The sequence below is a fragment of the Crocuta crocuta genome, unplaced genomic scaffold (assembly GCF_008692635.1).
Source record: "Crocuta crocuta isolate KB4526 unplaced genomic scaffold, BGI_CrCroc_1.0 scaffold30, whole genome shotgun sequence".
Lineage (NCBI taxonomy): Eukaryota > Metazoa > Chordata > Mammalia > Carnivora > Hyaenidae > Crocuta > Crocuta crocuta.
The window spans coordinates 13,306,027-13,325,276 of NW_027528345.1; the positions used below are offsets into that span (position 1 = coordinate 13,306,027).

At 41.6% G+C, this 19,250-nt stretch overlaps 1 protein-coding gene across 11 annotated transcripts in view; it reads left to right on the forward strand.

Moving 5' to 3' along the window:
* Nucleotides 1-19,250, forward strand: part of PCBP2 (poly(rC) binding protein 2) — a 22,385-nt gene that overhangs the window by 771 nt on the left and 2,364 nt on the right. Inside the window, exons 2-14 of one of the 11 annotated variants that reach the window (XM_077753484.1) lie at nt 1,941-2,083; nt 2,646-2,669; nt 2,760-2,792; nt 3,173-3,289; nt 4,779-4,910; nt 5,911-6,039; nt 7,557-7,631; nt 9,475-9,567; nt 10,696-10,737; nt 11,993-12,065; nt 12,562-12,600; nt 13,539-13,594; nt 14,487-14,656. In XM_077753484.1, the coding sequence (XP_077609610.1) occupies nt 2,015-2,083; nt 2,646-2,669; nt 2,760-2,792; nt 3,173-3,289; nt 4,779-4,910; nt 5,911-6,039; nt 7,557-7,631; nt 9,475-9,567; nt 10,696-10,737; nt 11,993-12,065; nt 12,562-12,600; nt 13,539-13,594; nt 14,487-14,656 (1,052 nt within the window). In that variant the 5' untranslated portion in view covers nt 1,941-2,014. Of the gene's footprint in view, nt 1-1,940; nt 2,084-2,645; nt 2,670-2,759; nt 2,793-3,172; nt 3,290-4,778; nt 4,911-5,910; nt 6,040-7,543; nt 7,632-9,474; nt 9,568-10,695; nt 10,738-11,992; nt 12,066-12,561; nt 12,601-13,538; nt 13,595-14,486; nt 14,657-19,250 lie in introns of all 11 variants that reach the window. The other 10 variants (XM_077753485.1, XM_077753482.1, XM_077753483.1 and 7 more) reach the window with 10 other exon arrangements.

Genomic DNA, 19,250 nt, shown 5'->3' on the forward strand with positions numbered 1-19,250 from the left:
CCCGGCCCCTCCCCCTGGATCGCAGCGCCCCCCCCCGACCGAACCGTTTATTTTTTTTCCCTTCTCTCTTTTCTGGTGGAGGGATGGGGGGGGCATTTTTTAATTGGAAAATCCTTGGATAACCGAGGGGAGGGGGGCTGCGGAGTTAAAGAAAGGGTAAACGGGCTCCCAGTTACCGAGTTATTCAGGACGTTCTCTCGGGGTAACGAATTTTGAAATTACAAAATGACTGCCGCTATAGACCTAGGCCGAGCTATTTATAGGAGAAGGGGTAATGGACTGCAGGATTAACAGCTGGATTTCTGGGATTGGGTACATTTCTATTAACCTAGTCGGGAGAGAAATGACAGGGATTTCTTGGATGTTTGGAGTTAGAAATGCACCTCTGTGCCTTAATCAAGAAATGGCTTTCTAATAGGTTTTCAGTGTTCTTGCTGTTTTGAACTTGTGTTACTGTGGTATTTGTAAAGTGACTCCAGTTACATTTGAATGGGGATAAAGAGTTAAAGTGCCAGTTTTTTTTTCTATATCTTATTAAAAAGTCATTCTTAAAGAGTTAACTGCTTCCCCCTCCACCCCCAGCATTGTTGTTTTTCCCTGAGTGAAAAGTGTTGAATTCTGGGATTTTGCCAACAATTAATTCTATTTTGACAGTGGGGGAATGAGGTGCCTTGGGGATGCAAAGTCTTGTCTTTTAAATAATCATATTCTGGAGGTAACTGAGGCAGCTTGCCATATACAGAATGAATCTGGCAGCAGCTTAAACACTTTAAATGTTTAGGGATAGGCTTTGTATTAGAACAAAGTTAAAACGATGGCTGGTTTGAGAAGGGGGAACTAGCTGTAGGAGAGAGATCGTTGATGTTGACTTTGAAGGGATGTTGCTAAAAATGTCCCTGGTGAAATTTATCAACTTTGGAGAACCTTTTTAAAGCTAACACCCTTAGGTCCTAAGGAGGTATCGTAGGAAAAGGTATATTCAAAAACATACTCTTTCTACTAGTAGTTATTCCAAAATGTTTGGAACATTGTTTCAGAGGGTAGGTGGGGAAAGAGCTTTCTCTGTAGGAAAGGTTTATTCCTGCTGTTGCTTAAGGCAACTATACAATAAATTTTTAGCAATACAGTTTTAGTGTCATTGTTTTCTTTGGAAGAAAATTTAAGATTTAGTAGATTTGAGTAAAGGTGGAGTGGTAACAAAGAATACACAGAAGCAAGGCAAATTTTCAAATATGAGTGATTATCAAGTTGGGTCAGGAGAGAGGATGAGAGAAAGGACTCAGGATCTACCTATGCATTGAGCCTTTTCCCAAAGAGGAGTATGGAATCCCAGCCTTCATAGAAGGTTTTTCAGATAGTGCCATTTTCAGTGAGGTTGTTGATTTAAATCTTATTAAAATTATTTGGTGTCATCTATCAACATTTGAAATTGTAACGTGAACTACATCTCAATTTTTTAAATTTAGAAATTGCTACAAGTGAGAAAATGTGTTCTTGCTTTTAACCTGAGCCTGCTACCTAATAGGGAAGCAAAAGGCCATCTGCCTCTCTGTATAGTTGGTTAGTTTGAGGTCTGGCCTCATGATTTCCAGGTGTTTCTGTATGCTGTCAAATCTTATTTTGTTGAAGGACAACTGGTGCACCTTCAGCAGTTCCTTTGCATCCATTGCCGATTGAAGGAATCTTCCTCCTTCTGAGAGTCAGCGGAAACCTTACCATTAAGGACAGCCGACTGAAGTCTCCTTCCATACTTTAACAGAACCTGAGCTGTAAATGGTTGTCATTAGTGCACTTGTGCTGGGATGTATACAAGCTTGCCAACTGATAGGCTGTCATTTAAGGAATAGAGCCAGAACACATTGATAATGGTGAAAATGACTTTGGGAACTATTTTTCCTATTGTTTTTCTCTCGCTGATTTTGGTCGTGTTTGCATTTCAGTTTTTGGCTTTCACCCCCACCAGTGACCAAAGACTTGACCACTCAAAGTCCAGCTCCCCAGAACACTGCTCGACATGGACACCGGTGTGATTGAAGGTGGATTAAATGTCACTCTCACCATCCGGCTACTTATGCATGGAAAGGTATGCACCAGCTTGGGAAACTGGGTCATAGTAACTGCTCGGGGAGAGGCCAGGAAGAGAGGGCATGCATCTTGGAGCTCATCAGATTAGCACTGTGGGGCATCTGGCTTTAGCACTCCTCTATCAGTAGATGAGAATGTAGTGGGGAAAATGGACAGACTTGAGTAGGAAGCTCCACTGAGCAGGAAAGGCTTACCTAAGGGATGGAGCCAAAGACTCTCATACCTGGATAATAAGATTTTTCTCATGGAGGTTGGTGTAGCTTGTGATAAATAGATTACCTCTGCTCATACTATTTTGGGAAACTACAGATTTGGTACTGTAAAAAATAAGTTATATTAAACACAGAATAGCATTGGGTCACTTCTGCATCATTATTCCTTCAGTATTCTTTGGTACTATTTATCATTGCTCATTTTTGAGCAAAGAAAAGAGTAAACTTACCTACTTCTCTTCCCAGTAAATCTGAGTTTTTCCATTGTTTTGGAGAGTTAAAAATTCCTTTTCATGATAGAAACACTTTGAGTTTCCTCTTATTTGACTCTAGTTTTCTCCATTGCAGGAAGTTGGCAGTATCATCGGAAAGGTAAGACAGTTTCACTTCAACTCTAATTACTGTTTAGTTAGTCTTGGTTGAATAGTGGTTAGAGCTCACTCTGGACTTTTCCTCTTACAGAAAGGAGAATCAGTTAAGAAGATGCGTGAGGAGGTGAGTTAACAGGGGGTTCGGTGGGGGAGCTAGTTTAAGGCTTGTTAAAAAGCCCTTAAAGGCAAAATTTTTCTTTAATGAGTGATTAGAAGGGGGATGGTTTCAATAGGAGAATCTGATGTTTTTCTGGCTTGGTTATTAGTAATTATGTACTATGGTGGGAAATGCAGTTCCAGTACGTCTCAATTCATTCAAGCCTTAAGGCAGCTTCTGTGGAGCTGTGGAGGGGAAACATGAGCAATGTTTGAAATGCTGAAATCGCCTTGTGTCAAGATCATATAGGCAGCTGCCTTGGTCATCTTATTTGGGAGGGACTGAATTCTCTGTATGTTCAGATCTTTTTGTCTATTTAACCTCTTGGCTTTGTTTTTTTAATCCAGAGTGGTGCACGTATCAACATCTCAGAAGGGAATTGTCCTGAGAGAATTATCACTTTGGCTGGACCCACTAATGCCATCTTCAAAGCCTTTGCTATGATCATTGACAAACTGGAAGAGGTTCGTTGTTTTCACTCATTTCCCCCCACCCCTGTCTTCGTTTTAAAGTGAAGATAGCTTAATGATTTTTCTAAGAGCTTTCTAAATTCAAGGCCAGCCTGGATCATAAATCTGTAAATGGGTCCTTTGCTCTCCCCTTCAGTGTTCCCAAAATTTGATCATAAGTCACTTGAATCATTAAAAGGAGTAGCTTGACTATTACTGGGGATGTGTAAAGAAACTAGCGTCTTTTATTTTTATTTTTTATTTTTTTGACCAGTAGTTTTTGAAGGTATGATGCTATTGCATTGGTGAACTTCGTGTTCTCTTATAGTTGAATGAACTTAAATAAATGTGCTTTTGTTAGGTGCCCTGATGAACACTAATACATGAAATAACATATTTTTCAACCCTGGGTGCAGTACATTTTTAAGAAATTCAGTCTGTTAACTTTGTGTCAGAATTATACTTGGAGGGAGGGCATATGTTTTACAGGTTTTCAGAAGCAAAATATCAATGCCAGAGGTTTTTTGGCAGAAAGAAGCTTTGTTTTTTGTTTCTTTGTTCAGCAAGATCCTTCAACCTTTAGGCACTGAATAACCATTGCCCTAGGTCTTCAGCCTCCTCCCCCTCTTCAGTAATGCTGCTAATCATGCATTTGACACCACAGGCAGAGGAGAGCTCCTGGCTGCTACTTGGTTGGTGGTTGGATACTTAATGGTGCCTGAAATTTTATCCTGGCCAAGATCAGAAATGTTATCTTTTGACCTACAAGGCCCTGCTCATCCAGAGCCTGCAGCTTAAAAAATATTCAGAAATTTATTCGTACTTTAACGTGTCCTTGACTTTAGGGGCTTATGTTTAAGCACTTTTCAGGTCTAGCTACTACATAGAGATTAGGCTGAGAAGTGATGTTTAAACCACTTAATCTTCAGAGGGCTAAATTTAACTAGGCTAAAACCATGACTTTTTGGATGTAGCATATTCTGGGAAAGACAGTGGGCTTTGGGGTCAGTACAGTCTTTTATCAAATCTACAACTGTTTAGATGTGATTGGGACGAGTACTTGGTCTCAATTTCATTATCTGTATAATGGTGATATTGCCAAGAAATTAAAACTGATAAATAGAAATACCCTGCTTAATCTTTCTAATTTTCTATGAGGACAGAATTGGTTATTTGAATTCAGGGCTGCATTGTTTCATCTTAATGTTTTAATTTGGATTTTGATATTGTTTCCTTTTGCAGTCAATTCTAATTTCCAAAATAAATAACCCTTTTTTCCTCCATGAAAGAAACTGCATTTAGGGATAATCAGAAAGTTTCTAGGTGTTTTTATCTTTAAAGAAGTAGTTGTTTTGGGGATAGAGGGGGCAATGTTTGAACTCTTGTTGATGATAGACCATGACGTGAAACATCCCTTATAAGGTCAAATGGTTCTTATATAGTAGTTATGGGTCCCAGGGATCTGCTTAAACTTAGATTCTTGTGTTAAAATTTCTTTTTGAAGGACATCAGCAGCTCTATGACCAATAGCACAGCTGCCAGTAGACCCCCAGTAACCCTGAGGCTGGTGGTCCCTGCTAGTCAGTGTGGCTCTCTCATTGGGAAAGGTGGTTGCAAGATCAAGGAAATACGAGAGGTTGGTAACTTTTGTGGTCCTGAAAATGTTAATTATTTTAAATATGGCTTCCTCTATTAATAGCTCTTAGTATGGCTTGGAAAAGTTCACATTTGCAGTGAAGGTTATTATTGAAGTAGTAGTCCTAGACAATTATGATTTAGTTGTGCATTGGGAGGAAAAGTATTATACAGTTGATAACATGTATATAATGTGGAGGAGTCTTTTTGGTTTTTTTTTTTTTTATAATTCATATATCTTAACAATAAGAACGTTAACCAGAATTTCTAACTGTTGCATATGGTCTGTTTCCCTTTTTCATTTGGCAACTTGTCCATGAGACTGTGCTTTTTTGTTTGTCTAAAGAGATTAGAGTTTGATATATAATAGTGGCCAATAATTTTCTTTGGCCAAACACCTAAATAACAAAGGGAAAACAGGAAAGTATATTAGGGGGTAGTTGTAATCCTGCTCCCTTTTAGACTGGAATTCAGACTGAATTATGGAAGCTTTTAGTAGTATCTGGAGGTTACTGAATTGGATATTGGAATGAAATTTGGCTCCTAAAGGAGTTTTCGGGAGCATATTGTACATGCTACAAGAGCAGGGATTTTGGCTTTGTTGATGTATTCCAACAAACTGGAATGGTGCCTGATGCATAGAATGGGCGTTATATAAATATTTGTTTAATAAGAGAATGAAAAGTGGGTGATGTTTGTGGGGACTTTGATGGCTCATGAAGCTGTCATTAGCTGAAAGGAAACTGTCTAGTTGGACCTTTTTCTTGAGAGCAGCTTAAATTTAGGCTGTTACTGACTTTCAGAGGCTAATTTATTTATAACTGTGATTAAACAGTTCTATCTGGAATAAGGGAAGAGTGGGAAGGGAGGATATAAAGGGTAAAATAGGAGATGGGATAAGTATCTCTGCTGCTCTTTAGACTCTCAAATTGCTGCTTGAGGAATTGGAAGAGCATGAATTGTTTATCTCTGATTTTTAAAAATTTCTTTCTACCCCAAAGAGTACAGGGGCACAGGTCCAGGTGGCAGGGGATATGCTCCCCAACTCAACTGAGCGGGCCATCACTATTGCTGGCATTCCTCAATCCATCATTGAGTGCGTGAAACAGATCTGCGTGGTCATGTTGGAGGTAAGCCCTCAGGCTCATGCTGAGAATGGGGGGAGGGTGATTCTAGGGAGACAGACTGATCTATATTTAGTAAGACTAGAATTAGGTGAAGCGGTTAGAAGCCTCCAGTGGGGGTGGGGAAGAGGTTCCCTGAGTTCATATTTTCCTCCCCCTAGCTTTGACTTTTCTTATAGTCTGAGCAAAAATAGAAACTGCTAAGCAGCCGTGATCTATTGGTTTACAGCAATTCTAGCAGGGTTGGTAGGGGAAGATTCACTACTTGGCCTGAGTGGACAAAAGATATAACTGGGTTCTTGGGGTGCCTGGGTGGCTTAGTCGGTTAAGCGTCCGACTTTCGCTTAGGTCATGATCTCGCGGTTCGTGGGTTCGAGCCTCGCGTCGGGCTCTGTGCTGACTGCCAGCTCAGAGCCTGGAGCCTGTTTCAGAGTCTGTGATTCCCTCTCTCTCTGACCCTCCCCTGCTCACGCTGTCTCTCTCTGTCTCCTAGAAATAAATAAAACATTAAAAAAAAATTAAAAAAAAAAAAAAACAACTGGGTTCCAGAGAAACCGAGGTGTTTTTTTTGTTTTGTTTTGTTTTTTTTAGTTTATTTATTTTTGAGACAGAGACACAGAGCATGAGTGGGGGAGGGGCAGAGAGAGAGAGGAAGACACATAATCTGAAACAGGCTCCAGGCTCTGAGCTGTCAGCACAGAGCCTGATGGTGGGCTCGAACCCATGAACCATGAGATCTGACCTGAGCCGAAGTCGGATGCTTAACCAACTGAGCCACCCAGGCGCCCCAGAGAAACCGAGTTTTTTAAGTTGCCTTTGGGTTACAATATTTTGGCTGTAGGCAAATTTGACATATCCTTCAAATTAATTTCCATGTTTTAAAGCAAGATTATATTCAAGATATTTCTGTAGGAAAAACACTTAGCCATAATGGTGTTTATGAGGTCCTGGTAGTATATGCTATTCAGTTAAAACAAGAATAGCAAAATTAAGGGAAAATAAAACATTTAGAATTGCTGTTGAGATGTTACTATACTCATGATGAAAGAAAGAATTTTCAAGTAGAATTTAGAAAAATGTTGATTGAGCCTTTGAACTATTTACTGACCATGTATATTTTTTCAGGCATAACATTTGGGTACATTATTTTTGGCTTCATTTCCTATTTAGGCCAAAACGTAAGATCTTAAATTATCAACTACATATGTACGCATAGAGGTGTGTCGTGTTCATTAGGTTTATTTGAAAACATGGAAATAATGCGTAAATTATTACAGGGGAATCTGCCTTGATGAGAATTAGTGTGAGCTGTGTAGTCCACGGATCCATCTTACTGCTTTAAAGGCAATTAACTGCAGATGATTTGAGATTAGATCTAGCCAGAGACAACGTTGGTAGGTGAGGGGATGGAAATTATAATACAGTTTTTAATTTAACTGACCTGTGTGAGCTTAAGCCACACAGCTGAAGCAGCTTTGAAACCTTATCTCTTTTTGTTTTTTTCCCCTCTGACTCTCTCCCAGTCCCCCCCGAAGGGCGTGACCATCCCGTACCGGCCCAAGCCGTCCAGTTCTCCAGTCATCTTTGCAGGTGGTCAGGTAAGAAAATTCTTATTGGTGGGCTAGAATGAACAAGGATTATGTTTGAAATGTCAACTTTGCCAGCAGCACACCAGGCCACTCTGCATGCTTGCTGAAACCTGTACTCTGGCCATAGTTTGACCTGCTTTTAGTTTTATTTTTTGTACTTGAGAAAGCTCTGTATGCCAAGCCCTTACTTAATTTTTAGCAGGCAATGGGAGTTTTGTAGGCACTCGGAAGAGGTAATTTACTTGGTAATTTAAGGTGGGTTGGGTTAGAAGAAAGGGTTAAATTGCCTTGGTGTCAGTACTTCTCTCCCTACCCCCCACCCCCACCCCATCCATGCTTTTTAATGAGTGGGGTGTTCTTTAGAGGTCTAAGTAAAAGTAGCAAAGAACTGGACCTCTGAAGGAGATTCTGGATGGTGGTCTCAAAATTGGGGGGTCCTGAACTTGAGTGTCCTACAAACTTCCCCTCCCTCTCCCCCCACCTCACCTCCCCTACTCCTACCCCTTCACTCCTGAGTTCCAGTGTGTTGTTTCCCCAGGCTCTTAACCTCATAAGCTGGTTTGAACCCACATGGCATAACTGAAACCAGCCCGGGGTAAGGGTTCAGTGTGCAAGAATAGAAGGGGGAGAGCATGTTGGGCTGTGGTGCTATGACCTTTGGTGTTAGAGTAAGAACACCAAAGCACCCCCTTGGCCTCTCTCTGCTTCACCCACCTAAAACTCTTGATCTTTGGCACATGGTTTATTCTGAAGTTAGATTTTTATGACAAGAGCATGGGTCAGAACCATGGTAGTTTTATGCTTTGTTGGTTAGTATTTGAGGAGTAGGTAGGTTAGTTTTTTAAATGTTGGGGTTCAGGTTGAAATAGTGACCTTCATTTTGGTGGCTGCCAAAGCAAGCAAGTACATTGCTCAAAATGCCTTTTCCCAAAGAGGGGCTGGCCTGTTCTAAGCACACTTACTCAATTAGTTCCATCTTGTGTTTGAATTGGGGGAAGCCTAAACGAAGTCCATCTCATTCACATTCTATTTTGAGTTGGCATAAAACTGAACAAGATTTTGGGGACTTAGTTTGTCATGTGCTTCTGGGAGCTTTCACAAGAAATTAATCATGTCACAATATTACATTGAGACAGTTTAGTACCTTGCTTTGTAGAAACTGGATTGGTCAAAGGGTTCCAACAGTCTGGATAGGCAGGCAGGATAAACAAAGGCCCGGAGTCAGTATAGCAAGGAGGCTTAGCCTTAGGAGTTTTCCCTTCTCCCCCAGGAACTCCAGGTTCCTGCTCTTCTGGATACTTCCACTCCCATTTGGGATTATATAAAGAGTCCCTTGCTGCATAGCGGCAGTCCTCTATAATTCTTTATTTCCCTTTCCTTTCCTCCTCTTTCCACCTCCCCCTTCTTACCTCTTTGCTTCCCCCCCCCCCCCCCTNCACCCTCTAAAGGCTTGCAGCTTCTTTCATGAGTGGCCCTTATTATTCCCATGGGCCTTTTTAAATGGACCAATTTATGCAACGTCCACAGATGGACCTGTATCTTTTGTTCCTTTGTGACAAAAGTGGGCTCTATAGGGGTTCAACTTAATCCCACATTGACCAGTAGCTGGCATCAGCTCTGTTGCCCCACCCCTTCATTCTTACTGAAAATAGCCCAATTGTGCAGTGTGATACCTGCCACAAGGTAACTTTTTTTTTTAAATTCACTGATTGCAGCTCGTTTCAAATTGTGTCGTGAGCTCCTTTTTAAAGGAAAAGAAAAAATTAAACAACTTTTTTTGTGTGAATTTCATGCTGGTGACAAGGTGCCGGATTGACAGCCCTGGAGACTGAAATCCTCTATTTATCCACAGGACAGGTACAGCACAGGCAGCGACAGTGCGAGCTTTCCCCACACCACCCCGTCCATGTGCCTCAACCCTGACCTGGAGGGACCACCTCTAGAGGTGAGAGGGGATGTTCAGTCTCCAAGGCTCACTCAATCCTTCCGCCTCAGCCGAGACTGCCAACACGCGGGGGGCCAGTGGCGCTGGTGATTTTTGTGCTGTGGACACCACCTGTCCACGGGGACCTGGACTGACCCCCCCCACCTCATTTCACACAGGCCGCGTAGCCCACCAGATGGTAACACCAACTCTCTTTTTTTTTTCTTTTTTCCTTTTTTTTTCCTTTTTTTTCCTTTTTTTTTTTTTTTTTTTTGTTGTTGTTGTTCAACCCTTCTTCCCCATCTCCCACTCTTCCTATCCCATTTTCACCTTCCCACCCCCACCTGGGTGCACTTTTGGGGGTACTGGCCACTGTGATGTGAAAAGCTTCACATCCTTTTAACCAGCCACTCCTTTCCCTCCCTTCCTGTTCCTTCTTGTCCCCCACCCCATTGCCCTGAAGACCCAGCTCCCTTTTCGGAGGTGATGGTGTGGGGGGAGGAGGGTGTAGTGGGAGCTGCAAGTGCCTTTTATGGAGGGGGAGGTGGGAGAAGGTGCAGGATTTAGAACACAGTGAGTTATTTATTTGCATTCCTATGATCAGCTCCCTAGTGTCAGGGACTAAGCCAGCTTCCAGAGCACTTAAGGTCTTTAGGCAACTGTAGAAAAAAATAAGTAGGGAAAGAAAGGCAAGTGTTACAGAACATGCCATGTAGGTTGATACAGATATGAACACTCATGTCATCATGATTGGTATAAGGGTTGGGGTGGTTGAGGGTAGAGACCATTTTCCTCCTTGGCTTTCTTGTACAGAGGGAGAAAGAAGGGGGCTTGGTCAATCGAGGCATTGCTTAATCCCACTTCCCACCTTTTCATTAAGAAACAAATGTGTATTTTGCCTTTGATTGCAGGGAACTTGGCTCCCTTGATAGGCTTCCTGGAATAAGTCATCATATTTAGGTTTCAAAGAAAGCCAACTCATGTCTGACTGTATTTGTGAGATACCATCTACTGCCTCAATCTGTGGCCTCCCCCATCTCTAGTTCAACTCTGGCTTCCTGGCTAGTTGAAATCTGTCTCCCCCTCTCCCGCTGGGTGGCTGTCCCTGATTGGTTTTTTTTAATAGGAACTGTTTTCCTCCTTTTGTAGGCCTATACCATTCAAGGACAGTATGCCATTCCACAGCCAGATGTAAGTTTTGTTTTCACTTCTTGTTTTGAAAAGCTCCCTCTCCCATCCAAAATTGTCTCACTCTTTCTTCCACATAGGCAGAAGTGAGTTGGGTCTTAAGCATATGGAGTATTGTTTTCCTCGCAAGGTGAACCCCATCTTTTGGCCCTTAAATAAACTCTAATCAGGGCATAGTAGCACTTTGTTTGCCTTCTGATATTATAATCACTGGAAATTATAATCCAGCAGATTATTAGATTCTGTTTTATCCTGTTTTCCACATTACTGTGTCTAAAAGAGAAATGTTCCATGGTGTATTATCATTTGTTATTCCAGGGCACAGTCTAAATTGACAGTGGACAGACTGCATCTCTTCATGGAGTCCTTCTGTGGGGGAGGAGGGGGAGGTTGGGTTTCCCTTGGGTACTGTACTCCTCAGTTTGAGGTGACAATTGAAAAAGCCTCAGGAGGGACGAAAAGGGGCTTATTTGCACAGGGAAGAATAAGAAGCTGAATATTGGGATTCAACTTCATAAAACCTTTCTTGCCACTAAAAACTACTTAAAAGTAATGGTATTCAGATTTCGTTTAAGGGCATTTTCTTTCTGCACTTTGCTCTGTCATTACTAACCCTTTCAGGTGCCGAGCATTAGACTTGGGATCTTGGGTTTGGTTCTTGGTTAGTGTTTGGCCCAAGAAAGAAACTAGCCTTGAGGAGGGATTGTTTTATAACAGCCAGGATAGTACACATAGGTGAAGAAGAAAAGCTGTAGAAATCTGTTGGTGAGGGGGTGCTGAGCCCAGTTTGGTTTCATCTTAATCTTTCTCCTCCTTGCAGTCTCCCTGCCCCCTCATCTCCTTCCCTCCTCCTGATACTGACAGAACCCTGCATGGTGTGTTTCCCTAGCACCACTGCACAGTTTGTTTACCTAGCCTGTCTGTGCTTGTCCCTGGGGCAACTGTTGCAATGGCTGCAAACACCTTCATTAAGTAGCCCACAAGGGGATGGTTGTTGGGCGGGTGCTGCTGCTTTTCTTTTCACACACCCAAAATGCATTCATTCTCTTGTACTGGTGCCCTTTCTATTTCTAACCCTTAGCTTCATATTTTGCCCATCCCCAGGATTATGGTATAAGCCCCATCTTCATCCTATGTTGTAGTTGAGTAGTAGAGTCAACTCTGGGGATCAGGAGCTCTGCATTTTCTAATTTGAATGTCCATGAACCCTGGCTCTCTTACTCTTCTAATGCCAACCTCTCCTGTTTCCTCCCTGCAGTTGACCAAGCTGCACCAGTTGGCAATGCAACAGTCTCATTTTCCCATGACGCATGGCAACACCGGATTCAGTGGTATGGATACCTCAGTGTTTATTTCTGTAAGGTGTAGTGCAAGACAGAGGCCAGCCCCAAGGTCTCAGTTTGACATCTGTTTAAAACATACTTCGTTACCCAGCATCCTGCTGGTTTAAACTTGCCTGTCTTCTATCGCTAAACTGAAAGAGGTAATGTGTTTGTTAACTTGGTTTTCATTTGGGGTGAGTTATTCTTAAAGAAAAAAAAAAGCCCTGGAAGGTTTGGGGTGAGGTCTGGGGATGCTTGTCAGGCAAAGGGTAGGCTGGTATTTCTTCTAACCCATCCTCACTGCTGCCCCTTTGATCTGATTGGCACCCCCTTTCTCTCCACCAGCTATTCACAGATCTGGGTAGAGAATCCATTTGTGCCAAATTGTGTAGTTTTTGTTTTTGTTTTATTTTGTTTTTGGGGTTTTTTTTTCTGTATAAGGAATAACTTGTCCGATAGGGTTAGGATGAGACCACCAAACTCATTTTCACTTGTATCTTAACAGGCATTGAATCCAGCTCTCCAGAGGTGAAAGGCTATTGGGGTAATGATTAAAAAAAAAAATCTGTAGTATTCTACTGTTATATTAATAAACTGGTGGGAGTCTTGTTTCACTGCCCATGACATACCAGCAACATGCACATGGCAGAAAGGAGCTGAGAGAGCAAAGGGGTGGGCCTGGTGCCCCTGAGGGTCCCTTGATGGATCTGGCCAACCCCCTTCTAAAAATGTTTAGCAGCCACAACTGAGAGCAAGACTAGCTTTGAGAGTTAACTAGCTGACCTGGTCGGGTCCAGGTGTCAGTATTACTGATGGGTATGAGTGTTTGCTAATGGGATTTTTTTCTTTTTCTTTGGAAAACAAAATAAAAATAAAAAAATTACTGAGCAATTGAGCAAAAGACAGGGAATAAATCTGGAGAAATAAAACTTCCCTCACCTGGCTGCCATTTCATTCTCTCTGACCTTCAAGTGTAGGTTAGGATTGGGGGAGGTGTTAATCTGATACAGGTATATTTAAAGCAACTCTGCATGTCTGCCAAAAGTCCATGGTACCCAGTAACAGGCATGATATTGGCACTGGTGCTAGTGAGCATCAGGTGAGATAAAATTGCAACACAACAGCAGCAGGAAATCCTAAGCAGAAAAGGGGAGCAGTGCAGAAGGACTTGGTTAGATTTTGGTCCTTTTTGAGTACTACATTCCCTTGCCCCTTGCTTCCATCCCCTTACATGCTAATAATAGGCTGGGCTTTGCAGGAAATGGCATGAAATCAGCTCTTCTGAGTGTACAGAAGAACCTTTCCAGCATTATTTCTGTACCCTTTCCCCCTCTTTCCTCTTTGGAGGCATCCAAGTTAGTGATGAATCCCAACAGCCAATGCTGGGTTTCCAGTTTATTTCCTTCTGTTAGGTTAATGTGCAAATCAGTTGGGGGATTGTATGCTTTGCATTGAACTTCCTTGCTCTCTTCTGTCTTTTAGCAGGTTTGGATGCATCTGCTCAGACTACTTCTCATGAACTCACCATTCCAAACGATGTAAGTATAGTTCATAGGGTTTCATGGGATAAAAATAAGACTGTTGACGCAGGGTCATGCCACTTTTAAGACCTAGGGAAGGAAGTGGGCTTTTTTAAGATCCCAAATTAAAAATTTTAAAGTATGTAGATTCTTGAATAAAAACTGGAGAATATGATAAAACTATTGTGTTACAGTTTCATGAGGCAGAAAGAGCCTTTTTGTTTCAGATATAAATTCCCCCAATTGCCTTGGTTTCTTGTATAATCTGAAGCCTTATTGCTTAAAGTAGTAGTTGATAATTCTACGTTGTCCAACACAATAATCATTAAACACATGTGGCTATTTAAATTGAGACTAATAAACTCAGTTTCTCAGTCTCGTTAGCTACACTAAGTGTGTTCAATATCATGTTATTAGTGTGTGTATCAGACAGTATGAATGCAGACCAATTTTTTACTTTTCTGAAGGCAAAAGCATTAGAAATTAGCCAGAATTCTTACTAGTGTATTATAATGGTAATCCTAGCAGGATGAATTTAGGCACCTTGGTTGACAAAAACCAGAGACCTTTATTATCCCTTGCCATAATAAACTGATTTATTATCATTTTGGCTTTGTTTTATTTTGTCTAGTTAGTACTCTGAGGGAGTGAGCTAATGCTACTAGGAGTCAGTCCACTGAGAGTTGGCTCTGACCTGTTAGTGGTCAGACAAAACAATAGGACAAGAATTGAGATGCAGTCTATAACTTGGGTTTTTAAATCAGGAGTATGTGAGTAGAACGCAGATAAGTAGTTTCTGTTCCCATTATTGTGGACCCAAGCTATGAAAGGCCGGAGGGATAGGGTGGAATTTTTGGACCTAGCCATGCAACTCTTAATTTGGTCTGCCTTGTTGTTTTTCTTCCTTAAGTTGATTGGCTGCATAATCGGGCGTCAAGGCGCCAAAATCAATGAGATCCGTCAGATGTCTGGGGCGCAGATCAAAATTGCGAACCCAGTGGAAGGATCTACTGATAGGCAGGTTACCATCACTGGATCTGCTGCCAGCATTAGCCTGGCTCAATATCTAATCAATGTCAGGTAAGGGTTCCCTCCTTGCCTTTTGTCTTATTGATGGCAACACAAGTAATGTGTGTTTTGGGGAAAGCTAGTGTATTACTAAATGTGGGAGTTGGGAGGGGAGTGGGGATGGGTGGAGAGGACAATAAATTTTAAGTCTAGCCCTACTTTAATCCAGTCTTAGTGTAATAGAAAAAGTAACCAGATTGTAACATTTGAATGGGGGAGGGGAATAGAAGGCTTGGATTTGTTTTGCTGTTTTTCGGAGTGGAAAGGGTTATGTTTTCACTAGGAGGATAGTGCTCTGACTAGAGCACACATAGTGACTTAAAACCAAATGTAGGTCTTTTGCTGTGCGTATCAAAGATGAGTATTTCTTTGACTGATTGGGTTTAGTCCCAAAGCGCCCTAATTGATGTAAGGAAAATGTAGTGTGACAGCAAGGTAGTTTCTTGGAAGCAGCCATTATTACCATTTATTCTCAAAACATCCATTTTTCTCAAATTGCAAATGTGTTCTTTTGTTCACAGCTTGCAGGAAAGGGGAGGCACAGGCTTGAGAATATTTCAGAAATGTCTAGTGTGTTTTCTTTTTTTCCCCGCCACCATCTCATACCTTAATGACTTCCTGAGGTTTCATTTTTCTTACCAAACCTAGCTGGTGTTACCACACACTATAGTTGTAGCAGGACCATGTCCCTTGGGCATCCTACAAAACGTTTATATTTCTTGCTTTCTCAGCACTTGTGCTTAAGTCCTGTTTTTAATTGCTTACTAACATTCTAAGCCAGTTAGCCCATTGTGCAAGGAGCTCAGCCATCCTTTTTATGTAGATTTTTGTCTACTTGTCATTTACTTCTGTCATAACTATTCAGTCTTTGTTGCACACAAAAGGTGTTGAGACTTCTTGAATCTAGTTGCAGGGGAAAGGAATTCATAGGAATGAAGTCTGTTACATTTACACTCACTGACTTTGTGTTTATTCCACTGTCTTTTATCTCCTGGTTAAGAATTCATCAATTTCCCAGTGGTTTTGACTTTTGCCTTAATTAAGCCTTTTAATGCTGTGAGGTATTTACTAGTATTTATGTAGAAAAGACTATTCTGTGTCTAGATCTGCTTTCTTCAGCTACCAAGCACATCAGATTCTTAACATTTCAGTGTGAAATGGTAGTAAACTTTCTGCACAGGCTGTTTGCAAAGGTTTATCTTGTTTCTAATTGGGGTGTGGGAAGGAGTTAAGTGGTGAGAATCATGTTCTTGGAAGCTGGAGATGGCTTTCTTCTGCTTTGGGTAGGCTTGCTCTGAATATTGTCAGATAGTGCTTAAATGGAAGCAGTTTGTTTGACTCCAGTACTTGGGTCAGTGTCTACATTGTAAGGAACCAGAACTTCTCCACCAGTGTTTCCTGATTCAGTCACTCTTTTGAGCATCATCCTTGTTTTACTCAATGGCTGGCTGTTTAGGGTCATCCTATTTAATGAAACTGTCCAAACTATGGATTTGTGTTACAACTTTTTAAAGCTTCATTTAACATCAAAGACTACATGCACAAAGCTTACTTTTCACTTGTCCATCTTGGCCCAGTTTGAATGCAGGAAGCAAACTGGTTTTACTACCAGGCAAGAAAGATTTCTCTGTTTTCAGTAGTGCAGTCGGAGTGTTTCTTCTGTCAGTATGAGTCCTCTCTGTATTCCCCCACCTTATCGATTGTAAGAGTCTCTGGACTTCCGGTAAACAAAATGGAATCTTAAGAGGAGGGTCCCTGCCCTTGTGGGGCGGGTTGACCAGACAGTTGTCAGCAAATACTGCAGTTCTGCTATGGAAACATGCAGGCATTTGGGAGCTGCCAGGTCATTACTGTTATTTAGAGTTTATTTTAGGAATAGAGGCATATTTTTACATTCTTAAGTGAGTTTTTCGGCCGTGCAGGAGTATGTTCCAATTCCGTAAGAAGTATGATCAGTTAAAAACAAGGCTTTTTTTTCTCACCTCTCCTCCTACCAGAAATGAAGCTTTCCTAGTTCTTATCTATACTTCTGTTCTCAGCATTTTTCTTTGAAAATGCTACATTCTTTGAAGTTTTGAAATTAGTGACCTACTTTGGTTTCTTGTCCTTTCCTGTCCTAATATATTGGTTAGTTTGCTGTAGAGATAGAAGCAGACTTCAATACTAGGGAAAGGTTTTTCTAATTCTATACAGTAACATTCTACAGCTTCACAAGTGATTGGTGGGTGAGAGACATTTGTTCTGATACAAGTATTCTTTCATTTTCTACTTTGAAATCCTTTCTGATTCCTGGGTTGGATCCATGTGTCAGATACACAGAAGTGTGCTCGGTGTGATTTCTTTTCTGTCTGTCAGCTTTTCCTTCACCACAGCAGTTTTAAATAGCATCATGGAATGGAATTTGGCAAAGTATACATTTTTAGAGGGCGGGACACAGACTTAAAGAAGGGCAGCTTATCACAAGTTGGTATTAGGTCTTCCTAATTTGCAACCAGAGGCACTTAACTGATAACAAGCGGTTTTTGTCCTGTACTTTTTCCCTTTTGTGGTCTTCCCTTCCACCCACCCTTTTTTTTTGTTCCTTTTTTTCCTCTGTTACAGTTTAGAAAACGCTAAACCCTCCTCCCAGGCAGCCTCCGTCACGATCCCTGATCACCTCAGCATCAACCTCTCTCAACCCTCCACCCCTTCTTCTTCTTCTTCCTCCTCCACCACCACCCCCTCGCTCGCCACAGCGGGGACCTCCGACGCACCCTCCAGCCTCCCCAACCCTCTTCCGACCGCCCCTTGTGTCTCCAGTCTGCTTGGCATGAAACCCATCCCTCTCCTGGCTCTAAATGTTGTGTCTGCTGCTAAGGGTACCGGGGCTTCAGCTACCACCACCACCACTTCTGCCGTGCCATGTGTAACTAACAAACTGAAAGGCGAGAAACAGAGATTCTCCCCCTACTGATTGAATACCTTGAGGCACCCCCTCAAGTATTTCTTGGTTTATTTTGTTTTTCTTTGTTAACATTGGTGAGAACCAAACAATTGTGAGCTTGTGACCGTTTCCTTTTTACTATTTTGGGAATAACAGGGTGGGGGTGGGGGCAATGGTAACCTGGGGCTAGGTTTAGGCCATTTCATCAGAGTGCCTGTTTCAGAGTCTGACTTGTTGAATTCTTTATCTAGAGCCACAGTTCTTGCTCTTCTTTTTCATTCTGTTACTTTTTTGTAGTTTTATTCTGCATTGCAATATAACAATGTGTTAGGCTCTGTGTTAATGAATAAAAGCTTCTCCGTTAACTTTTTATTTTTTTTAATTATTTAATGGTTATCAGCAGGCCTTCTTGGCCAGATTTGTGTTTCTAGCTGTAATAAAGTTGCCACAGTAAGACCTTTAGTTGATTGTGTGCTGTGAAGGGTAAAGGGGTGGGAGCTTGTGGCCTGTGGCTACTCAACTTAGGGAGTCTATAAAACTGACTCTGGCCTGTTTGTATCCCTGATTAATTTACTTTTAGTCCTTTGTCATTCCCCACAAAAGGAGATGGGCCTGTAGCAGATAAATCCTGAGGGTCTTCCATAATTCCATTAAGATTCTTTAGTGAAGAACATTTTCTCTGACTTCTCAGATCCCTTACCTTGCCATTAGCATCAGGTAACAAGGGTGTCCATCCCAGGCTTGTTTCCTCTGGTTAGTGGTTATTTTGAGGATCTTTTACAGAACATACATATAAAGAAGTTACTTCTTTACCTAGAATGAGGAGGCAAGTTGGAAAAAGTCCAGTAAAGTTTGCTGGCTTTTGTCTTCATTCCTCTGAATGAGAATTACCCCTCTTCCTCTGACACTGGGTAAATCTTGGACAAGCAACTATAATATCACCCAGAATTTGACAGGAAATTCTTAAAACAACCCTGTTTAAGTCCCTTTACCCTTCCTTCCATTCCCTGTCCACCCTTCTGTCTCCCACCAGCCCTGTCATGAACTGAGAATTACAAACTTAGATTTAGAAGGAACCTTTAAGGTCAATTATAACTCAACAATCCACTGGCTTTATCAGATTTTTTTTTTAAAAAAAGCCTTGGAAAATTTAAATTTGCAGATCGCATGAGTGATTAGTCAGCACTAACAGCTTTACTTTCCTCAAGTGTACTTTTATCTCCCTCAAGCCTTATTTTATCCCAAGATCACAGCTCTGTCTCCTCAAAAGACTAAAAATGCTATAGAAATGGTGTAATGGCAGAAGGCCTCTGATAGCCTTCCATTCAACCTGAATGCATACGGTTCTTCCTAAGGCGTTAGAGAACTAGTGTAGAAACCCTCCTCCCCCCACCCCAAATGATCTTTTCCCACATCCCATTTGGCTTACAGTGTTAAAAACAACAACTAATTGCTTTTAAGTGTTGGAGTGTATTATCTCCTGCCATTGTGGTCCCTCAATCCCAGATTGGCCCTATGAATTAGTGTTAGCATGACCCAAGTCTTCATGAAGGACCAGAGGAGCAACCTGTCCAGGTAGTTTTTCTTGTTAGTTGCTGACTGCTCCTTTATCGTATGGTCCAGCTTTCCCTTAATAAGCTTCTTTCTGTAGTTAGGACTTAATTTTGCTGATCCCATCTCCCC